We start from the raw sequence: 20535 nt of genomic DNA on the forward strand, positions 1-20535 counted from the left end.
TATTGGTAGATGGGTAAAAATAAAAACAGTCTTTGAATATCCCTTTGAGCATGGTGAAGTTATTAATTACACTTTGGGTGGTGTATCAATACACCCAGTCAATACAAAGATAAAGGCGTCCTTCCTAACTCAGTTGCTGGAGAGGAAGGAAACCGCTCAGGGATTTCAACATGAGGCCAAAGGTGACTTTAAAACAGTTCGAGTTTAATAGCTGTGATAGGAGAACTGAGGATGGGTCAACAACACTATAGTTACTCCACAATAGTAACCTAATTGACAGATTAGGTTAATATTGTGGATAAGGCACTAAAGTAAAACTACAAAAAATGTGGCAAAGAACTTTACTTTTTGTCCTGAATACAAAGTGTTATGTTTGGGGCAAATCCAACACATCACTGAGTACCACTCTTCATATTTTCAAGCAAGGTGGTGGCTGCATCATGTTATGGTTATGCTTGTCATCGGCAAGGACTAGGGAGTTCTTTTTTTGATCAAAAGAAATGGAATAGCGCTAAGCACAAGCAAAATCCTAGAGGAAAACCTGGTTCAGTCTGCATTCCACCAGACACAAATTCACGTTTCAGCAGGACAATAACCTAAAACACAAGGCCAAATATACACTGGAGTTGCTTACGAAGATGGCATTGAATGTTCCTGAGTGGCCTAGTTACAGTGTTTATTTAAATTGGCTTGAAAATCTACGGCAAGACTTGAAAAAGGCTGTCTAGCAATGATCAGAAACCAACTTTACTGAGCTTGAAGAATTTTAAAAAGAACAATGTGCAAATATTCTACAATCCAGGTGTGCAAAGCTCTTAGAGGCTTACCCAGAACGACTCACAACTGTAATCGCTACCAAATGTGATTTTTAACACGAATTGACTTACGGGGTTGAATACTTATCTAATAAAGATGTAATAGTGTTTTATTTGTAATTTAGTTTTTTACAAATGCTAGAATTGTTCTTCTACTTTGACATTAGAGTATTTTGTGTAGATCATTGACAAAATAATGACATCTATTTGAATCCCACTTTGTAACACAACAAACTGTGGAAAGAGTAAAGGGGTGTGAATACTTTCTGAAAGCACTGTATGCCTGTCTGTGTGCGTAGACAACCAGGACCCGTCTTTGAACAGTCTGTCTGTGATGACGGCCCAGGACCCCAGGAGCACCATGTCTCATGACTCCAGCTCCCGCTCCCAGCAGAGTGGCCAGAGTGGCTGGATCAACACCTACCCTCTGTCCTCTGGCATGTCCACCGCCTCCAAGAAGTCAGGTAACACAACACACACACACACAGACGGACAGACGCAATGCGCCCACACACACACACGGCGAGATCTGACCATGTCCTTTCTGTCCCCAGGCCTGTCTAAGAAGAGTAACAGAGGGACTCAGCTCCATAAGTACTACATGAAGCGCCGGACCCTGCTGCTGGCCTTACTGGTGAGAGCTACAGTGGGGATGTTTACTGTGGAAGGTTTCAGTTCAGACAGAAACATTCCCTTTGACTCTCCCTCCTTGCTATTCATTTGCTGTTAGTCTACATTCTAACCGTCCACTTTGTTGCTAGGACTGACGTCCTCTCTCTCCCCCTCTCTAGGCCAGTGAGATTGAGCGGTTGACTACCTGGTACAACCCTCTGTGCACCCAGGAGTTGGCCATCGCTACAGAACAGTCAGTGGAGACCAGCATCGCCAACTGGAGGTCCAAGTACATCAGCCTCAGTGAGAAACAGTGGAAAGACAACGTCAACCTGGCCTGGAGTATAGCTCCTTATCTGGCTATGCAGCTACCTGCCAGGTATACACACACAGTCTCATGTACCTGGAGGGGAAACGTGGAAAAGCTTTAGGTTGGTTCCACCTGAATAATAACTGTTGTTGTCAGGTTGAAGAATGTTGCGATTGTGGCATGTTAGTGCTAACCCTGTCGTGTGTTTGTGTTTGTGTGTTCAGGTTTAAGAACGATGCGATTGTGGCATGTTAGTGCTAACCCTCTCGTGTGTTTGTGTGTGTTCAGGTTTAAGAACGATGCGATCGTGGCTGAGGTGACCCGGCTGGTGAGGCTGGACCCTGGAGCGGTCAGTGACGTACCTGAGGCCGTCAAGGTGAGTCGACTGGCGAAATACAGGTTGTCTGCTACGCAGGAGTGGCCAATGCTCATCATACCTCAAAGATATTTGTTGAAATACATGTTTTTTTTTTATGTCAGAGCCACGAAGTTCAGGTTTAAAAGTGGTGGTGTTTCTAATTGAACGTTTTTTTGTCATTCAACAAAATAAATAATTGTGTGTTTTCTAGTTCCTGGTGACGTGGCACACCATTGATGCAGACTCTCCAGAGCTGAGTCATATCCTGTGTTGGGCTCCTGCTGACCCTCCCACCGGCCTGTCCTACTTCTCCTCCATGTACCCCCCGCATCCCCTCACCGCTCAGTACGGGGTCAAAGTACTACGGTCGTTTCCTCCGGTACGAAACACAGACAGACACACACACACACTTTATACCGTCACTTATCCTAAAGTATTTGTTTCTTCTCTAGGATGCCATCCTGTTTTACATTCCTCAGATAGTTCAGGCCCTGCGCTATGACAAGGTGAGTGACACTACTAACTAGCTGCTGTGTTTCTACGTTACCCTGTGTGTGGTGTGAAAGATAACAAGCTTGTGTTTGATTGGCAGATGGGCTATGTGAGAGAGTACATCCTGTGGGCGGCCCAGAAGTCTCAGCTGTTGGCCCACCAGTTCATCTGGAACATGAAGACGAACATCTACCTGGACGAGGAGGCACACCACAAAGACCGTGAGAGACACACACACACACACACATACAGTTACGACCAAAATTATTGGTACCCTTTGGTGTTGGTAGAAGGATGCATATGCAGAAAATAACCCCATACCTATTGTAAAATATTTTGATGGATCTTTGATGTTATGGGGCTATTTTGCTTCCACTGGTCCTGGGGCCCTTGTTAAGGTCCCACGGTATCATGAAATTTACCAAGTACCAGGACATTTTAGCCAAAAACCTGGTTGCCTCTGCCAGGAGGCTAATACTTGTTTGCAAGTGGATCTTCCAGCAAGACAATTGTATTAGTATAGAATAATATAATTTCCCTGTTTTTTAGAACATAAAATACACTGTAGCTCAGTGTTTTTATAATTGATTTTATACAGTCTTTTTTGCTCATCTTTATCAATAATTTTGGTTGTGACTGTACGTACACACAAACGTGCATATGTACACACATACACACTCACTCTTACCACTCCTTTCTCTCTCTCTCTCCCCCTCTCTCTCCCTCTCTCTCTCTGTTTCTCCCCCTCTCCCTCTCTCTCTCTCTCTCTCTCTCTCTCTCCCCCTCTCCCCCTCTCTCTCTCTGTTTCTCCGTGTAGCCGACATCGGGGATCTGTTGGAGGAGATGGTTGAGGAGATAATAGGTGCTCAGTCTGGTGCAGCTAAAGACTTCTTCCAGAGAGAGTTTGACTTCTTCGACAAAATCACCAACGTATCTGCCATCATTAAGTGAGACTAACACCCATCCTTATATAGTCCACTACTGTTAACCAGTTAAGTTTTTTGGACATTGAAGTGTTGGTGTTTTTCAGGCCCACCCCAAAGGGAGATGAGAGGAAGAGGGCCTGTCTCAAGGCTCTGTCTGACATCAAAGTCCAGCCAGGTAACAACAGCTAGGACACATCCGTGGTACAACAGCCTTTCCTTAATTGGATTTACTCAACTCCTGCGTCCTCTCTCCTCCATCCTTTCTCTACTCTGTGTAAAAATAAAAAAAAAAGGTCAAAGGTAATTGAGGCGAGGCGGCGAGGAGAGGGAGCCTGGGTGAAAAATGAGCTTGTATGAAATGAGACTCCACCTCCACCATCAGGGAAATGGAGAGGGAGCCTGGGTGAAAAATGAGCTTGTATGAAATGAGACTCCACCTCCACCATCAGGGAAATGGAGAGGGAGCCTGGGTGAAAAATGAGCTTGTATGAAATGAGACTCCTCCTCCACCATCAGGGAAATGGAGAGGGAGCCTGGGTGAAAAATGAGCTTGTATGAAATGAGACTCCGAGGAGGGGAGGACACTTTTCCGTTCGCCTACTAACAAATTGACATCTCCTTGACCCCTCAACCACTTATCGGTTTCCGGGTCACAGAGGGTGGAGGATGGACTTTTGCCCAAATGATGAAATACCTATGTCTGTGCGGGTGCGTGTTTGATCACAGTGAATTGTAAATGTATGAATAGTTTTACCCAAGGTGTTTTGACCTCTGTAAGCAGTTGATTCCTATATCTGTGATTGTGCTATGTGGAAGCAGTAGTGTAAGGTATGTGTGTCTGACTGTGTATGTCTGCCCTCCACTGGTGGCCATCCTCCAGGCTGCTATCTGCCCAGTAACCCAGAGGCCATCGTACTAGACATCGACTACAAGTCTGGAACACCCATGCAAAGGTACTGACGAATTGATTTTATTCATTTGATTGATTAATTGATGGTTTTTATGCCTGACAAAGACCTTCCAGTTGAAACGTTGCAGTAAAGTACACAGGAGCATTCAATGGAATGTGGATATCTATTCCTTTCTTCGGCTATTTCAAGAAAGGTTTATTTTCCTATCTCACAGGATGTACAGTGCATTTGGAAAGTATTCAGACCCTTTGACTTTTTCCACATTTTGTTCCGTTACATCTTTATTCTAAAATGGATTAAATTGTTTTTTTTCCCTCATCAATCTACACACAATACCCCCTAATGACAAAGCTAAAACAGGTTTTTTGACATTTTTGCAAATGAATTAAAAATAAATAACTATCACATTCACATAAATATTCAGACCCTTTACTCAGTACTTTGTTGAAGCACCTTTGGCAGTGATTACAGCATCGAGTCTTCTTGGGTATGACGCTACAAGCTTGACACACCTGTAGTTGGGGAGTTTATCCCATTATTCTCTGCAGATCCTCTCAAGCTCTGTCAGGTTGGATGGGGAGCGTTGCTGCACAGATCTCTCCAGAGATGTTCGATCGGTTTCAAGTCCGGGCTCTGGCTGTCTCACTCAAGAACATTCAGAGACTTGTCTCAAAGCCACTCCTGCGTTGTCTTGGCTGTGTGCTTAGGGTCATTGTCCTGTTGGAAGATGAACCTTTGCCCCATTCTGAGGTCGTGAGCGCTCTGAAGCAGGTTTTCATCAAGGATCTCCCTGCACTTTGCTCCGTTCATCTTTCCCTCGATCTTGACGAGTCTCCCAGTCCCTGAAAAACATCCCCACAGCATGATGCTGCCACCACCATGCTTCACCGTAGGCATGGTGCCAGGTTTCCTTCAGACGTGACGCTTGTCATTCAGGCCAAAGAGTTCAATCTAGGTTTCATCAGACCAGAGAGTCTTGTTTCTCATGGTCTGAGAGTCCTTTAGGTGCCTTTTGGTAATCTCCAAGCGGGCTGTCATGTGCCTTTTACTGATGAGTGGCTTCCGTCTGGCCACTCTACCATAAAGGCCTGATTGGTGGAGTGCTGCAGAGATGGTTGTCCTTCTGGAAGGTTCTCCCATCTCCACAGAGGAACTCTGGAGCTCTGTCAGATTGCCCACCGGGTTCTTGGTCACCTCCCTGACCAAGGCCCTTCTCCCCTGATTGCTCAGTTTGGCTGGGCGGCCAGGACTAGAAAGAGTCTTGGTGGTTCCAAACTTCTTCCATATAAAAACGATGGAGGCAACTGTGTTCTTGGGCACCTTCAATACAGCAAGCATTTTTTGGTACCCATCCCCAGATCTGTGCCTCAACGCAATTCTGTCTCGGAGTTCTACAGACAATTCCTTCAACCTCATGGCTTGGTTTTTGCTCTGACATGCACTGTCTAATGTGGGACCTTATATAGGCAGGTGTGTGCCTTTCCAATCTTGTCCAATCAATTGAATTTACCACAGCTGCACTCCAAGCAAGTTGCAGAAACATCTCAAGGATGATCAATCAAAACAGGATGCATCTGAGCTCAATTTTGAGTCTCATAGCAAAGGGTCTGAAAACTTATGTAAATAAGCTATTTCAGTTTTTTATATTTAATAAATTTGCAAACATTTCATAACCTGTTTTCGCTTTGTCATTATGGGGTATTGTGTGCAGATTGATGAGGAAAATAATTTATTGAATCCATTTTAGAATAAGGCTGTAACGTAATAAAATGTTGAAAAATGGAAGGGGTTTGAATACTTTCTGAATGCACTGTATATCTGACTGCTGTCTCTGGTCTCCCCCCAGTGCTGCCAAGGCCCCGTACCTAGCTAAGTTCAAGGTGAAGCGTTGTGGGGTCAGTGAGCTGGAGAAGGAGGGTCTGCGTTGTCAGTCAGACTCTCAGGATGGGGAGGACAGCGAAGATGTAGCTCGCAGGATCGTCTGGCAAGCTGCCATCTTTAAAGTGGGCGACGACTGCAGACAGGTATGACAGACCAACACACACACACACCACAAGCATATTTTTCATACTCAGCACTTTATAAACAATACAAAATGTCATCAGCATTTTTTGATATTTGTATTCTCTCCATACCTCCTTTTCTTTCCCTCCCTCTCTCTTCCTCTCTCTTTGTCCCTCCAGGACATGCTGGCTCTCCAGATCATTGGTCTGTTTAAGAACATCTTCCAGCTGGTGGGACTGGACCTGTTTGTGTTTCCCTACAGAGTGGTGGCTACGGCCCCCGGTGTAAGAATAACCTCTACACCCTTTTTAGCAGGCCTACGGATCCATTTCCAAATTGCACCTGGTGTATTCCACTATTCTAACGCCGAACAGTAAGTTGAGACCGTGCCTTTTTTTTTTTACCCTGTCGCAATCTCAACTTACTGTTCAGAGTTAGAATAGCGGAATACACCAGGTGCAATTTCAACATTTTGTTGTGCATCAGCGTGTCAGCTAAGATTTTTTTTATTGGTAAATTAGTCTAGGCCAGCTATATAAACAAGCATTTCGCTACACTCGCATTAACATCTGCTAACCATGTGTATGTGACCAATAAAATGCGAATTGTTCTCTATGCCCCATATCAACGTTTTTAGATTTGCATGAAATGAGTTACAAACTTGCAAAATCTTCTCTCCGCCCCATGGCAAAATGAGTACAATTGCATGAAATTAGTTATAAATTTGTAAAATCTTCTCTACGCCCCGTGCTAAAATGTGTAGAATCTGCTCTAAAACTTCAATTTTGACTTTCCGCTGTCAAGAGGGGGGGCCGCTAAAATCTTTTGCTCACAAGTTGGGGTGGTCTACACCCTAGCCCTTAGACCTTACCCTTTGTCTTGTTACTCTGTGCTGTGTAGCATCACAGTAATGCTTTCCCTGTATCTGTCTCCATGTCCAGTGTGGTGTGATCGAGTGTATCCCCGACTGTAAGTCCCGTGACCAGCTGGGCAGACAGACGGACTTTGGGATGTACGACTATTTCAGGAACCAGTACGGAGATGAGTCCACTCTGGCCTTTCAGAAGGTAAGATGACTGTCCCCCAACCCCTGAACCTTCAACCCTGACCTGACCCACTGTGGTATTTTTTCACTTATTTGGCCATATACTTACAGTGCCTTCAGAAAGTATTCACACCTCTTAACTTTTTCCACATTTTGTTGTTACAGACTGAATTTAAAATGGATTAAATTGAGATTTTTTTTTTGTCACTGGCCTACACACAATACACCATAATGTCAAAGTAGAATTAGGTTTTTTGAGATTTTTACTAGAAGTAAACCACACAGTGATTTCACCATGAGGCCAATGGTGACTTTAAAACAGAGTTTGGCTGTGATAGGAGAAAACTAAGGATGGATCAACAACATTGTAATTACTCCACAATACTAACCTAAATGACAGAGTGAAAAGAAAGAAGCCTGTACAGAATACAAATATTCCAAACATGCATCCTGTTTGCAACAAGGCACTAAAGTAATACTGCAAAAGATTTGGTAAAGCAATTCACTTTTTATGTTGAATACAAAGTGTTGCGTTGTATTGGATTTGCTCCAAACATATTACTGAGTACCAGGCCAGTCCATATTTTCAAGCATAGTTTTGGCTGCATCATGTCATGAATATGCTTGTAATTGTTAAGGACTGGAGTTTTTCAGGATAAAAAAAGAAACAGAATGGAGCTAAGCACATGGAAAATCCTAGAGGAAAACCTGGTTCAGTCTGCTTTCCACCAGACACTGGGAGATCTTTCAGCAGGACAATAACATAAAACACAAGGCCAAATCTACACTGGAGTTGCTTACCATGAAGACAGTTTTAACTCGACCACTCAGGAACATTCACTAACTTAAATCTACTTGAAAATCTATGGCAAGACCTGAAAATGGTTGTCTAGCATTGATAATGATCAACAACCAAGTTGACAGAGCATGAATATTTTTTTTATATAATAATGGGCTCAAGGTGTGGAAAGCTCTTAGAGACTTTCCTAAAAAGACTCACAGCTGTAAATGAGATTTCTGTATTTAAGTTTCAATACGTTTGCTAAAATGTCTAAAAACATGTTTTCACTTTGTCATTATGGGTGAGAGAGAAATAATATTTAATCGATTTTGAATTCGGGCTGTAACCCAACAAAATCTGGAATAAGTCAAGGGGTATGAATACTCTCTGAAGGCGCTGTATGTCTCTTGACATTAAAATGGAACGGTTGCCTTAATATACATCAACTCTTTTACCTCACCAACATTGTGCACAGAAGGCGCAACCTATTCTCTCTCTCCGTCGCCCCCACACTTTCTAGGCAAGGTACAACTTCATCCGTAGTATGGCAGCCTACAGCCTGCTGCTCTTCCTGCTGCAAATCAAAGATAGACACAACGGGAACATCATGCTGGACAGCAAGGGACACCTCATCCACATAGGTACAAAATCATCCATAACGTAGTCCACATTGGTACGCAATCAGTCATCCTTAACCTCATCCACTCAATAATTAATTTAATAGAGCAAGGGACACATTATTTCTCTTTGGGACAATAAAGATATGAATTTCATTTACAGTGGGGTCTGAAATGATGGACACCCTTGATAAAGATGAGCAATAATGACTGTATAAAATAAATAATAAAAATACTGAGGTATACTGTATGCAAAAAAAAACAGGGAAATTATATTATTTTATACTAATACAATTTCTCAGAGAAAGAGATTTTGTTGAACAAGTAATAAAAAAATGTTATCAAAAAGGTAGGGGCCAGAATTATTGTACAAACAGAGTGAAGACTCAAACGGACGACTAGTGAAAGCTCAAACCAATTTTATTCAACCCACTGCGTGGCTCAGCTGCAGGCACACCTTGCACATGATCGAACAACCATTTATATGTCATGACGAGAGTATGGGTACAACTTCTTGGAACTTCTTATGTGTTGCCCAACTGTTGCTCTGGTCAAACAGTCTGGTAGCAGTTCCTCTTTATCCGGTCACTTCTCCATGATGTTTATCAGTGACATCCTGTTCACCTTACTCGACAGACCGGGGTCATATACTGTTTTCCTTTTCTCTCACAGTAAATTTCCATTCACAAAGTTCCTATTCACTCTTCCTTGACCCCTAACACCAATAGAATTTTAACATGTACATGTATTGTACATGTGACGTAATCAATAAGTTCTAATATCGTGACTGGAATAAGTATAATAAGTATATTTCAAGTTAGAACCCCTAAAGATTCTTATAAATAAAGTAGTCAAAAGTGTAATATTTGTTGGATGCGTTTGCGGTTCGTTTTGGTTGTAGCTGTAGCTCAGTTGGTAGAGCATGGTGTTTGCAACACCAGGGTTGTGGGTTCGATTCCCACGGGGGGCCAGCACAGAAAAAAAAAAAATGTATGAAATTGTATGAAATGTATGCATTCACTACTGTAAGTCGCTCTGGATAAGAGCGTCTGCTAAATGACTAAAATGTAAAATGTAAAAATGTTGTTTCTCTGATTTATTTTGTGTCCAATAGAAATGAATGGTAAATCATGTATTGTGTCATTTTGGAGTCACTTTTATTGTAAGTAAGAACATAATGTTTCTTAACACTTCTAAATGAATGTGGATGTTACCATGGTTATGGATAATCCTGAATGAATCGTGAATAATGAGTGAGAAAGGGTCACAGATCATACCCCCAAGACATGCTCACCTCCCGTTATGGGTAATGGTGAGAGGGAAAGGAAATAATTTTGACCCCTATCTTTTTGAGGAAAAACTAATATTGCTCGTTTAAACAAAATCTATTTCTCTGAGTAATTGTGTTAGTATAAAATACAATTTCCCAAATAGTTTTTACATCCAATACAGCTCAGTATTTGAGTTATTTATTTTATACAGTCATTTATTGCTCATCTTTATCAAGGGTGTCAAATCATTTTAGTCCCCCACTGTATATATGAGTTGTCAAAAAAACAACATCTACTTTCAGACTTTGGCTTCATGTTTGAGAGTTCTCCTGGTGGTAACCTGGGCTGGGAGCCAGACATCAAGCTGACTGATGAGATGGTGATGATCATGGGAGGCAAGATGGAAGCCACTCCCTTCAAATGGTTCATGGAGATGTGTGTCAGAGGGTACCTGGCTGTCAGGTAAGAGTGGGTGTGACTCAATCTTATTTGCATCTAAACTGTCGTTTTTTTTGTGTTACTCAGATTATTATTTGTTGTCTCTCCGCTCTGAGTCAGGCCCTACATGGACGCGGTGGTGTCTCTGGTCACTTTGATGCTGGACACTGGACTACCATGCTTCAGAGGACAGACCATCAAACTGCTCAAGTCAGTACATCAATAAACCACATGGGCGCATAGATTACATTTTTGCAGTCTCTTTTGACCGTTTCTGAACATGTGTGTTTGGGTTCACAGGCAGCGGTTCAACCCCAGTATGAGTGAGAAGGAGGCGGCCGCTTACATCATCAAGGTCATCCAGAGCTGCTTCCTCAGCAGCAGGTAACACCAAAGGCCCTGTCCCTTTCCAGTCTCTAGCGCCTTCCCTCACTCTATCGCCCTGTCCCTTTCCAGTCTCTAGCGCCTTCCCTCACTCTATCGCCCTGTCCCTTTCCAGTCTCTAGCGCCTTCCCTCACTCTATCGCCCTGTCCCTTTCCAGTCTCTAGCGCCTTCCCTCACTCTATCGCCCTGTCCCTTTCCAGTCTCTAGCGCCTTCCCTCACTCTATCGCCCTGTCCCTTTCCAGTCTCTAGCGCCTTCCCTCACTCTATCGCCCTGTCCCTTTCCAGTCTCTAGCGCCTTCCCTCACTCTATCGCCCTGTCCCTTTCCAGTCTCTAGCGCCTTCCCTCACTCTATCGCCCTGTCCCTTTCCAGTCTCTAGCGCCTTTCCTCACTCTATGACCCTGTCCCTTTCCAGTCTCTAGCGCCTTTCCTCACTCTATGGCCCTGTCCCTTTCCAGTCTCTAGTGCCTTTTCTCTCTCTCTATTTCCCTGTCCCATTCCAGTCTCTAGCGCCTTCCCTCACTCTATTTCCCTGTCCCATTCCAGTCTCTAGCGCCTTCCCTCACTCTATGGCCCTGTTCCATTCCAGTCTCTAGCGCCTTTCCTCACTCTATGGCCCTGTCCCATTCCAGTCTCTAGCGCCTTTCCTCACTCTATGGCCCTGTTCCATTCCAGTCTCTAGCGCCTTCCCTCACTCTATTGCCCTGTCCCATTCCAGTCTCTAGCGCCTTTCCTCACTCTATGGCCCTGTTCCATTCCAGTCTCTAGCGCCTTTCCTCACTCTATGGCCCTGTCCCATTCCAGTCTCTAGCGCCTTTCCTCACTCTATGGCCCTGTCCCATTCCAGTTTCTAGGTCCTTCCCTCACTCCTATAACCCCATCTCAATAACCAGAAATATCTATATACATGCTAACAGTCTATATGCACACGCTATACATGCTGTCTATATACACATGCTATACATGCGAACTAACTGTCTGTATACAAATGCTATACATGCTAACTAACTGTATACAGATGCTATACAGTGCATTCGGAAAGTATTCAGAACCCCTTGACTTTTTCCACATTGTGTTATGTTACAACCATTCCTAAATGGATTCAATAGTATCAATCTACACACAATACCTCATAATGAAAAAGCAGAAACAGGTTTTTTGCAATTTTTGCAAATATATAAAAAATAAACAACTGAAATATCGCATTTACAAAAGTATTCAAACCCTTTATTCAGTACTTTGTTGAAGCACCCTTGGCAGCGATTACAGCCTTCTTGTGTATGACGCCACAAGCTTGGCACACCTGTATTTGGGGAGTTTCTCCCATTATTCTCTGCACATCCTCTCAAGCTCTGTCAGGTTGGATGGGGAGCGTCACTGCACAGCTATTTTCAGGTCTCTCCAGAGATGTTCGATCAGGTTCAAGTCCGGGCTCTGGCTGGGCCATTCAAGAATATTCAGAGACTTGTCCCGAAGCCGCTGTGTGCTTAGGGTCGTTGTACTGTTGGAAGGTGAACATTTGCCCCAGTCTGAGGTCCTGAGTGTTCTGGAGCAGGTTTTCATCAAGGATTTTTCTGTACTTTGCTCCGTTCATCTTTCCCTCGATCCTGACTAGTCTCCCAGTCCCTTCCACTGAATAACATGCCCACAGCATGATGCTGCCATTACCATGCTTCACCGTAGGGATCGTGCCAGGTTTCCTCCAGATGTGACGCTTGGCATTCAGGCCAAAGAGTTCAATCTTGGTTTCATCAGACCAGAGAATCTTGTTTCTCATGATCAGAATCCTTTAGGTGCCTTTTGGCAAACTCCAAGCGCGCTGTCATGGGCCTTTTTACTGAGGAGTGGCTTCCGTCTGGCCACTCTACCATAAAGACCTGACTGATGGAGTGCTGCAGAGATGGTTGTCCTTCTGGAAGGTTCTCCCATCTCCACAGAGGAACTCTGGAGCTCTGTCAGAGCGAACATCGAGTTCTTGGTCACCTCCCTGACCAAGGCCCTTCTCCACTGATTGCTCACTTTGGCTGGGCGGCCAGCTCTAGGAAGAGTCTTGGTGGTTCCAAACTTTTTCCATTTCAGAATGATAAAGGCCACTGTGTTCTTGGGGACCTTGAATGCTGCAGACAATTTTTGGTTCCCTTACTGTACCTCGACACAATCCTGTCTCGGGGCTCTACGAACAATTCCTTTTGAGCTCATGGCTTGTTTTTTTGCTCTTTTTGCACTGTCAACTGTGGGACATTATATAAACAGGTGTGTGCCTTTCCAAATCATGTCCAATCAATTGAATTTACCACAGCTGGACTCCAATCAAGTTGTAGAAACATCTCTAGGATGATCAATGGAAACAGGATGCATCTGAGCTCAATTTTGAGTCTCATAGCAAAGGGTCTGAATACTTATGTAAATAAGGTATTTCTGTTTTTAATAAATGTTGATTTTATTTTTTTATTTTTTTTAAACAACGTTTTTCACTTTGTCATTATGGGGTATTCTGTGTAGATTGATGAGGAACATGTTAGATTAAATTATTTTAGAATAAGGCTGTAACTAAACAAAATTTGGAAAAAGTCAAGGGGTCTGAATGCTTTTCCCGAATGCACTGTACATGCTGACTGTCTGTATACACATGCTATACAGTTGAGGTCGGAAGTTTACATTCACTTAGGTTGGAGTCATTAAAACTCGTTTTTCAACCACTATACACATTTGTTGTTAACAAACTATAGTTTTGGCAAGTCGGTTAGAACATCTACTTTGTGCATGACACAAGTAGTTTTTCCAACAATTGTTTACAGACAGATTATTTCACTTATAATTCACTGTATCACAATTCCAGTGGGTCAGAAGTTTACATACACTAAGTTGACTGTGCCTTTTAAACAGCTTGGAAAATTCCAGATAATGATGTCATGGCTTTAGAAGCTTCTGATAGGCCAATTGACATCATTTGAGTCAATTGGAGGTGTACCTGTGGATGTATTTCATGGCCTACCTTCAAACTCAGTGCCTCTTTGCTTGACATCATGGGAAAATCAAAATAAATCAGCCAAGACCTCAGAAAAAGAATTGTAGACCTCCACAAGTCTGGTTCATCCTTATGTGCAATTTCCAAACGCCTGAAGGTACCACGTTCATCTGTACAAAAAATAGTACGCAAGTATAAACACCATGGGACCACGCAGCCGTCATACCGCTCAGGAAGGAGACGCGTTCTGTCTCCTAGAGATGAACGTACTTTGGTGCGAAAAGTGCAAATCAATCCCAGAACAGCAAAGAACCTTGTGAAGATGCTGGAGGAAACAGGTACAAAAGTATCTATATCCACAGTAAAACGAGTCCTATATCAACATAACCTGAAAGGCCGCTCAGCAAGGAAAAAGCCACTGCTCCAAAACCGCCATAAAAAAGCCAGACTACGGTTTGCAACTGCACATGGGGACAAAGATCGTACTTTTTGGAGAAATGTCCTCTGGTCTGATGAACCAAAAATAGAACTGTTTGGCCATAATGACCATCGCTATGTTTGGAGGAAAAAGGGGTAGGCTTACGAGCTTAAGAACACCATCCCAACCGTGAAGCACAGGGGTGGCAGCATCATGTTGTGGGGGGTGCACTTCACAAAATAGATGGCATCATGAGGGCAGGGAGAATTATGTGGATATATATTGAAGCAACATCTCAAGACATCAGTCAGGAAGTTAAAGCTTGGTCGCAAATGGGTCTTCCAAATGGACAATGACCCCAAGCATACTTCCAAAGTTGTGGCAAAATGACTTAAGGACAACAAAGTCAAGGTATTGGAGTGGCCATCACAAAGCCCTGACCTCAATCCTAAAGAAAATTTGTGGGCAGAACTGAAAAAGCGTGTGCGAGCAAGGAGGCCTATAAACCTGACTCAGTTACACCAGCTATGTCAGGAGGAATGGGCCAAAATTCACCCAACTTATTGTGGGAAGCTTGTGGAAAGCTACCCGAAACATTTGACCCAAGTTAAACATTTTAAAGGCAATGCTACCAAATACTAATTGAGTGTATGTATGTAAACTTCTGACCCACTGGGAATGTGATGAAAGAAGTAAAATATTAAATAAATCATTCTCTCTACTATTATTCTGACATTTCCCATTCTTAAAATAAAGTGGTGATCCTAACTGACCTAAGACAGGGAATTTGTACTAGGATTAAATGTCAGGAATTGTGAAAAACTGAGTTTAAATGTATTTGGCTAAGGTGTATGTAAACCTCCGACTTCAATTGTACATGCTAACTAACTGTCTATACACATGCTATAACTGTCTGTTTTCTGTCTGTCTATTCAGGAGCAAGACCTACGATATGCTGCAGTATTACCAGAACCAGATCCCATACTAAAGACCTGCTGCAGTATTATCACATACTTGGACCTGTCTGATATGAGTCCTTATTCCCTATATATGCAGTAACCTCTGCTTTTTATCCTGTCTGTAAGGTCAGAGGTTGTCCTGTACAAAGTCATTCTCTTCAGCTAGCTAGCATCAAGCATCTTGTGCACTTTATAGATCATCGTATTTCGCCCACCTGATTGGACCCTGATCAAGAGTTGTTACACCAGACTAGAGAAGTCACACTAACCTATCAATCAACTAACCAACTAACCAGTCGATTCCTGCGAAAGGCAATCACACAACCGGTTACTGAACTCCAATACAATCAGCAAATCTCACGGTCATAATACATATCACATATCAATCATATACTAATACTGTGTGTGTGTGTGTGTGTGTGTGTGTGTGTGTGTGTGTGTGTGTGTGTGTGTGTGTGTGTGTGTGTGTGTGTGTGTGTGTGTGTGTGTGTGTGTGTGTGTGTGTGTGTGTGTGTGTGTGTGTGTGTGTGTGTGTGTGTGTGCGGGTGTCTTTAGTAGTCAAAAGCGATAAGAGTAGATCTTCTCTCGGGGGACATTTCTAATGGTGGCGCTAGTGACTATATCTGTCTTGAGTCAATAACGGGGGGTGTGTGTGTGTGTGTGGACTTGTTTAACTATTCTTGTGGGGACCAGAATAGTTATTCCCCACAAGAATAGTAATCAAACAAATATTTGACCGACTGAGGACATTTTGTTAGTCCCCACAAAGTCTAATGCTATTTCTTGGGGGGTTAGGAGCTAGGGTTAGTTTTAGGGTTAAGGTTAGGTTTTTGGGTTAGGGTAAGAGTAGGGGTTAGGGAAAATTAGGATTTTGAATGGGACTGAATTGTGTGTCCCCATAAGGTTAGCTATACAAGACTGTGTGTGTGCGTGTGTATCAGCTCCAAGGTGGTTGGGTCCAGTCTAGGATAAACCAATGTTTGTTTACCTACTAACCTACTAACTCTGCATGTCTCAAGACCAGACCTTTACTAGTATTAACATCTTACATGGATTTAGTAGCTGTCTTAAACGTGTGTGTGATTTCTATTTGGAGACATTCCTCTTTCTGTAGAAAGAAAGATTTTCACCTCCGACCCTCTACTTGAATCTCCAGGATTTGGGTTAGTATTATGATGATGATGGTAGTGATGATAATGATAACTATGAAGACCCAAAAAGCCATTTCTCTCTAATCCTTGGCACAAACAGAAGTGTAATTACATAACAACTACTCTCCTCTGATGTTATGCAAAATGTTACCCTCTTAATGTGCGTCAACATATGAGATTGCTGTCATTATCCCGTCAAAGACCCTGCTGTCGTGCTGTACTAAATGTTCTGTCTTTATGAAGATGTTTTACTTGATAGTCTGTAAAGATAATGAATCGTACATCTGTTTATCATTTTAGATTAGATGGTCTGTATTATATTTGTTCTGAATTGGATATGTTATAATTAACTTAAGGGTATTTTCCTTGGATGTATAAGATGAAATAACCTATGTGTGTATTGCAGATTTGTAATATGACGGAAATTACGGAGTGCTGTATGTTTGTAATAACTAACAAGTCGTGCATTTCAGACCAATGAGAGCTGTTACATTGTTAACCCCTAGTTGTACAAGCCTGAGTCCATTGCTGTAGTCTTTTAATTGGACTATTGTAATTTTTTGATTTAATGTTAGTTTTATACTGTCCTCTGTTGTCAGCCACTGTCTGCACCTTTTTGTGGTTTCAGGTCTAAGTTCTACCATATCAATCTCTCTCTCTCTGTGTGTGTGTGTGTGTGTGTGTGTGTGTGTGCACGTTTCCAAAATCTTAGTAGAGAGCACATTACAGCCCCCCCCCCCCCCCCCCCATGTATAATTGTGATCGAGTGCTGAAACATAAACCCCAGTTGCAGCTACAAACACTTGACTTCTGTGTTATTTTATCTACTTCTGCCGTTTTGAAACATTGTCATTAAGACCTGGGTACGGGATTATCCTTCTGCCGTTTTGAAACGTTGTCATTAAGACCTGGGTACGGGATTATCCTTGCCAGAACAGGTGCTACTCTACTGCACTTAAACAGTTTGCACTTGTCCAAAACCGCTCTCCAAAAGATCAACAACGATGAGTATTTTCAGGCAGCAACTCTTCTGTTTCGAAGCATTTGCTCCCATCCCCTGCCAACTGGCCTATGTAACCTTTTTTTTTTATTTGATGACTTCAAATATAATTTCGTGGTGAGCTGGGCTGAAGGGGGGGAAAACCCAGTAGTATTAAAATAGGTCCTCAGATGCTCCAGCGCTTACCTTTTAGACTATTGGTTACCAAGGCCTACCGTGCCTTTCCGCCCCATGCGACTCTAAATCAGGCCTTTCTGCCCCATGTGCTGATCTGTGTCGGGGTAAGGTGGGTGAAGTAGATTAAACGGCCTGTAGTCTCGAAGAATCAGTTGGTTGATCTCAGATCCACCAGATTACTGCCTGCCACAAGCATCGTAGGTGGCCAGTAATAAACTAAAGCTAAGAGCAATGTATTTGGTATAAATCATTCCTTAAGTTCTAGACCTCAGCTGAATCTGATAATGAATGGTGTGGCTGTTGAATAAGTTGAGGAGAGTAAATTACTTGGTGTTACCTTAGATTGTAAACTGTCATGGTCAAAACATATAGATTCAATGGTTGTAAAGACGGGGAGGGGTCTGGCCGTAATAAAGAGATGCTCTGCTTTTTTGACACCACAGTCCACAAAGCAAGTCCTGCAGGCTCTAGTTTTATCTTATCTTGATTATTGTCCAGTCATGTGGTCAAGTGCTGCAAAGAAATGCCTAGTTAAGCTGCAGCTGGCCCAGAACAGTCTCTCTTGGCTAAGAGTTGAGGAAAGGCTGACTGCGTCACTTCTTGGAAATTCCAAATTGTTTGCATAGTCAACTTATGCACAGCACTGACACCAGACATGCCACCAGAGGTCTTTTCATAATCCGCAGGTCCAGAACAAATTCAAGGAAACGTACAGTATTATACAGAGCAATGAGTGCATGGAACTCCCATCTTATATAGCACAAGTGAACAGAAAACCTAGATTAAAAAACAAAGCAAGCCTCTCCCTCATGTGACCTACTTGTGTGTATGTACTGACATGTATGTGTAACTGATAGATGCACACACTATTTGTTAATCTTTTTAAATGTATGTAAATTATAAAGTATTTTGTCTGTAATGTATTTTTCGTTGGACCCCAGTAAGACTAGCTGACGCCATTGGTGTCTGCTAATGGGGATCCTAATAAATCAAATAAAATCGTAGACCTGAGGCAGGGCAAGGCTAAGGACCAATTAACCCGCCTGGTTCTTTATCTCCCGGGATAATAGGCTCTTGTTATGACGGACCTCAACCCAGGACCGGCGTTATGGGCAGGCCTTAGGGGCCATGGCCCGCCCTGCCATTCCTCATTCAAATAAAATATTTAAATATTGATACTTTATTTGGAGGAGACTCGTGCCGACAAAAAGACACATTAATCTCAGATAAAGCATCCGAACGAGCGAAACAACTCCCATCTGTCTCAGTATGTGTACATGGGCTACGTATAGTAAAACAGAGGGGCGCTGTTTCGCTTGCTCAGATGCTTTCTCTGGGAGACAGTTCAAGCCACTTGCTATACAGAGATGTAGTGCTGCTGTCGTGCGGAGGAACGGTGCAGAATATCACGGAGCTGTTAAAAATATTTAATTGCAACTAAATTCCATGAAAACGATAGAATGATAATGTTACTGAATATGTAAGCTGTAGCAGCCTATAGTTAGGTAAATGGTGGTTTCTTCCCTTTCTCTGGCGGTGGTGGGAATGATTAATAACTAAAGGCGTGTGCTGAGTATTGGACAAGACAAATCCGATGTAACAAGAAAAGCCACAGACAGAAAATTCTACCAGGAGTTTCTAAAACGGCTGTTCTCAAAACAGTTTGTTGTGGACTTGGGGTTGGGACTCATGACCTGCCCTTCTGTCCGAGTGCTTACAGAAACCGTACCACCTCTATTGCGTATGCAAACAAACTGATCCACCGCATGAACCTTATCGCCACACCAATGAAATCTAGGATCCAAATTCACCGCCTGTCTGCCAAAAAACACGGACCCCCTATTGCGCAGTGGAATCCGGAACGATATGCCAAGGTGCTGTCATTTCAGTACCACGATTCAAAGGGCGCTCAAATCGCTTAAAATAACCCTCATCAAGTTCTGTTTTCTACGCCTAATAGCCCTACTAATCACTTATTATTATTATTATTATTATTATTATTATTATTACAAATAGAGTATCACTTCTCACAATGGTGTTGGTTCAGTAAAGTTAGATCAAAGCTGAATCAATGTATCGCAAGATGGCCTATTCTGAAATGAGGTATGTAACCTTGGTGTTTGGGGGTATTAAAAATATAACATCGTATTGAGACAAATGTGTGAGCATAGGCAGACATGGCAATGGGAGGAAATATGTTATGCATAGGCCTATTCTAGAATGATATTCGATAGTCTGTCAGTACAAACGTTGAGAAATGACACCCCCCTCCTCCCACCCCCATGGAAATACCCACCCAACTGATTTGTTCTGACGCTGACCCTGCCTCAACCCTGGCAAAGCTTGGCTCGGTGTCCCTATTCCCGAAACATCCCACTGGGCACAGATGTCAAATCAATTTCTATTCCACAATGGTTCAACATAATCTCATTGGTGGAAACAGCATTGATTCAACCAGTGTGTGCTCAGTGGGATTGTTCTAGGCATTCTTTAAATCCGAGGTGTTACTGTATAAATGAACATGCGCAATGTAATCATGTATGTCAAAGTGTGTAAAGGAGGTAAGTTAAAAGCACTGTGTGTGTGTGTGTCCCTTATCTTGCAGACAGACAAAACGCTATGAATGGATCAGTGGTTCACAAATCGGGGCCTTGATGGGCTCAGAAACTGTAACAAGGTGTGATGTGTAATGAAAATCGTTTTTTGAGGAGAAGAAATGTTCTTTGGGACAATCAGGCGACGCCCTAAAAACGTCTTTAGGACAAAAACTTACAGGGACCATGACAGAATACCCTGTTTTAAACATCCTAGGAGACATGGAATGTTCTTGCAATGTTCCCATGAAAGGTGTCTAGAACATGAATATCTTATATTCTGAGAGCTGGGATGGGTGGTCT

The 20535-nt window shown here is 42.8% G+C and overlaps 1 protein-coding gene across 2 annotated transcripts in view; it reads left to right on the plus strand.

Annotated features, from left to right (window-relative positions):
• The window catches only part of pi4kaa (phosphatidylinositol 4-kinase, catalytic, alpha a), a 46463-nt gene extending 29245 nt beyond the window's left edge, over positions 1-17218 (plus strand). For both annotated transcript variants that reach the window (XM_014127721.3, XM_014127727.3), the window contains exons 34-51: positions 1115-1279; positions 1370-1449; positions 1607-1806; positions 2026-2113; positions 2307-2474; positions 2548-2601; positions 2688-2808; positions 3405-3534; positions 3618-3688; positions 4394-4466; positions 6271-6448; positions 6608-6712; positions 7370-7495; positions 8775-8895; positions 10445-10604; positions 10701-10790; positions 10881-10964; positions 15288-17218. In XM_014127721.3, coding sequence (XP_013983196.2) covers positions 1115-1279; positions 1370-1449; positions 1607-1806; positions 2026-2113; positions 2307-2474; positions 2548-2601; positions 2688-2808; positions 3405-3534; positions 3618-3688; positions 4394-4466; positions 6271-6448; positions 6608-6712; positions 7370-7495; positions 8775-8895; positions 10445-10604; positions 10701-10790; positions 10881-10964; positions 15288-15339 — 2066 coding nt within the window. In that variant the 3' untranslated portion in view covers positions 15340-17218. The remainder of the gene's footprint in view (positions 1-1114; positions 1280-1369; positions 1450-1606; positions 1807-2025; positions 2114-2306; positions 2475-2547; positions 2602-2687; positions 2809-3404; positions 3535-3617; positions 3689-4393; positions 4467-6270; positions 6449-6607; positions 6713-7369; positions 7496-8774; positions 8896-10444; positions 10605-10700; positions 10791-10880; positions 10965-15287) is intronic.
• The last annotated feature ends 3317 nt before the right edge of the window (positions 17219-20535 follow it).

This window comes from Salmo salar, chromosome 01 (genome assembly GCF_965601325.2).
Source record: "Salmo salar chromosome 01, fSalSal1, whole genome shotgun sequence".
Classification (NCBI taxonomy): domain Eukaryota; kingdom Metazoa; phylum Chordata; class Actinopteri; order Salmoniformes; family Salmonidae; genus Salmo; species Salmo salar.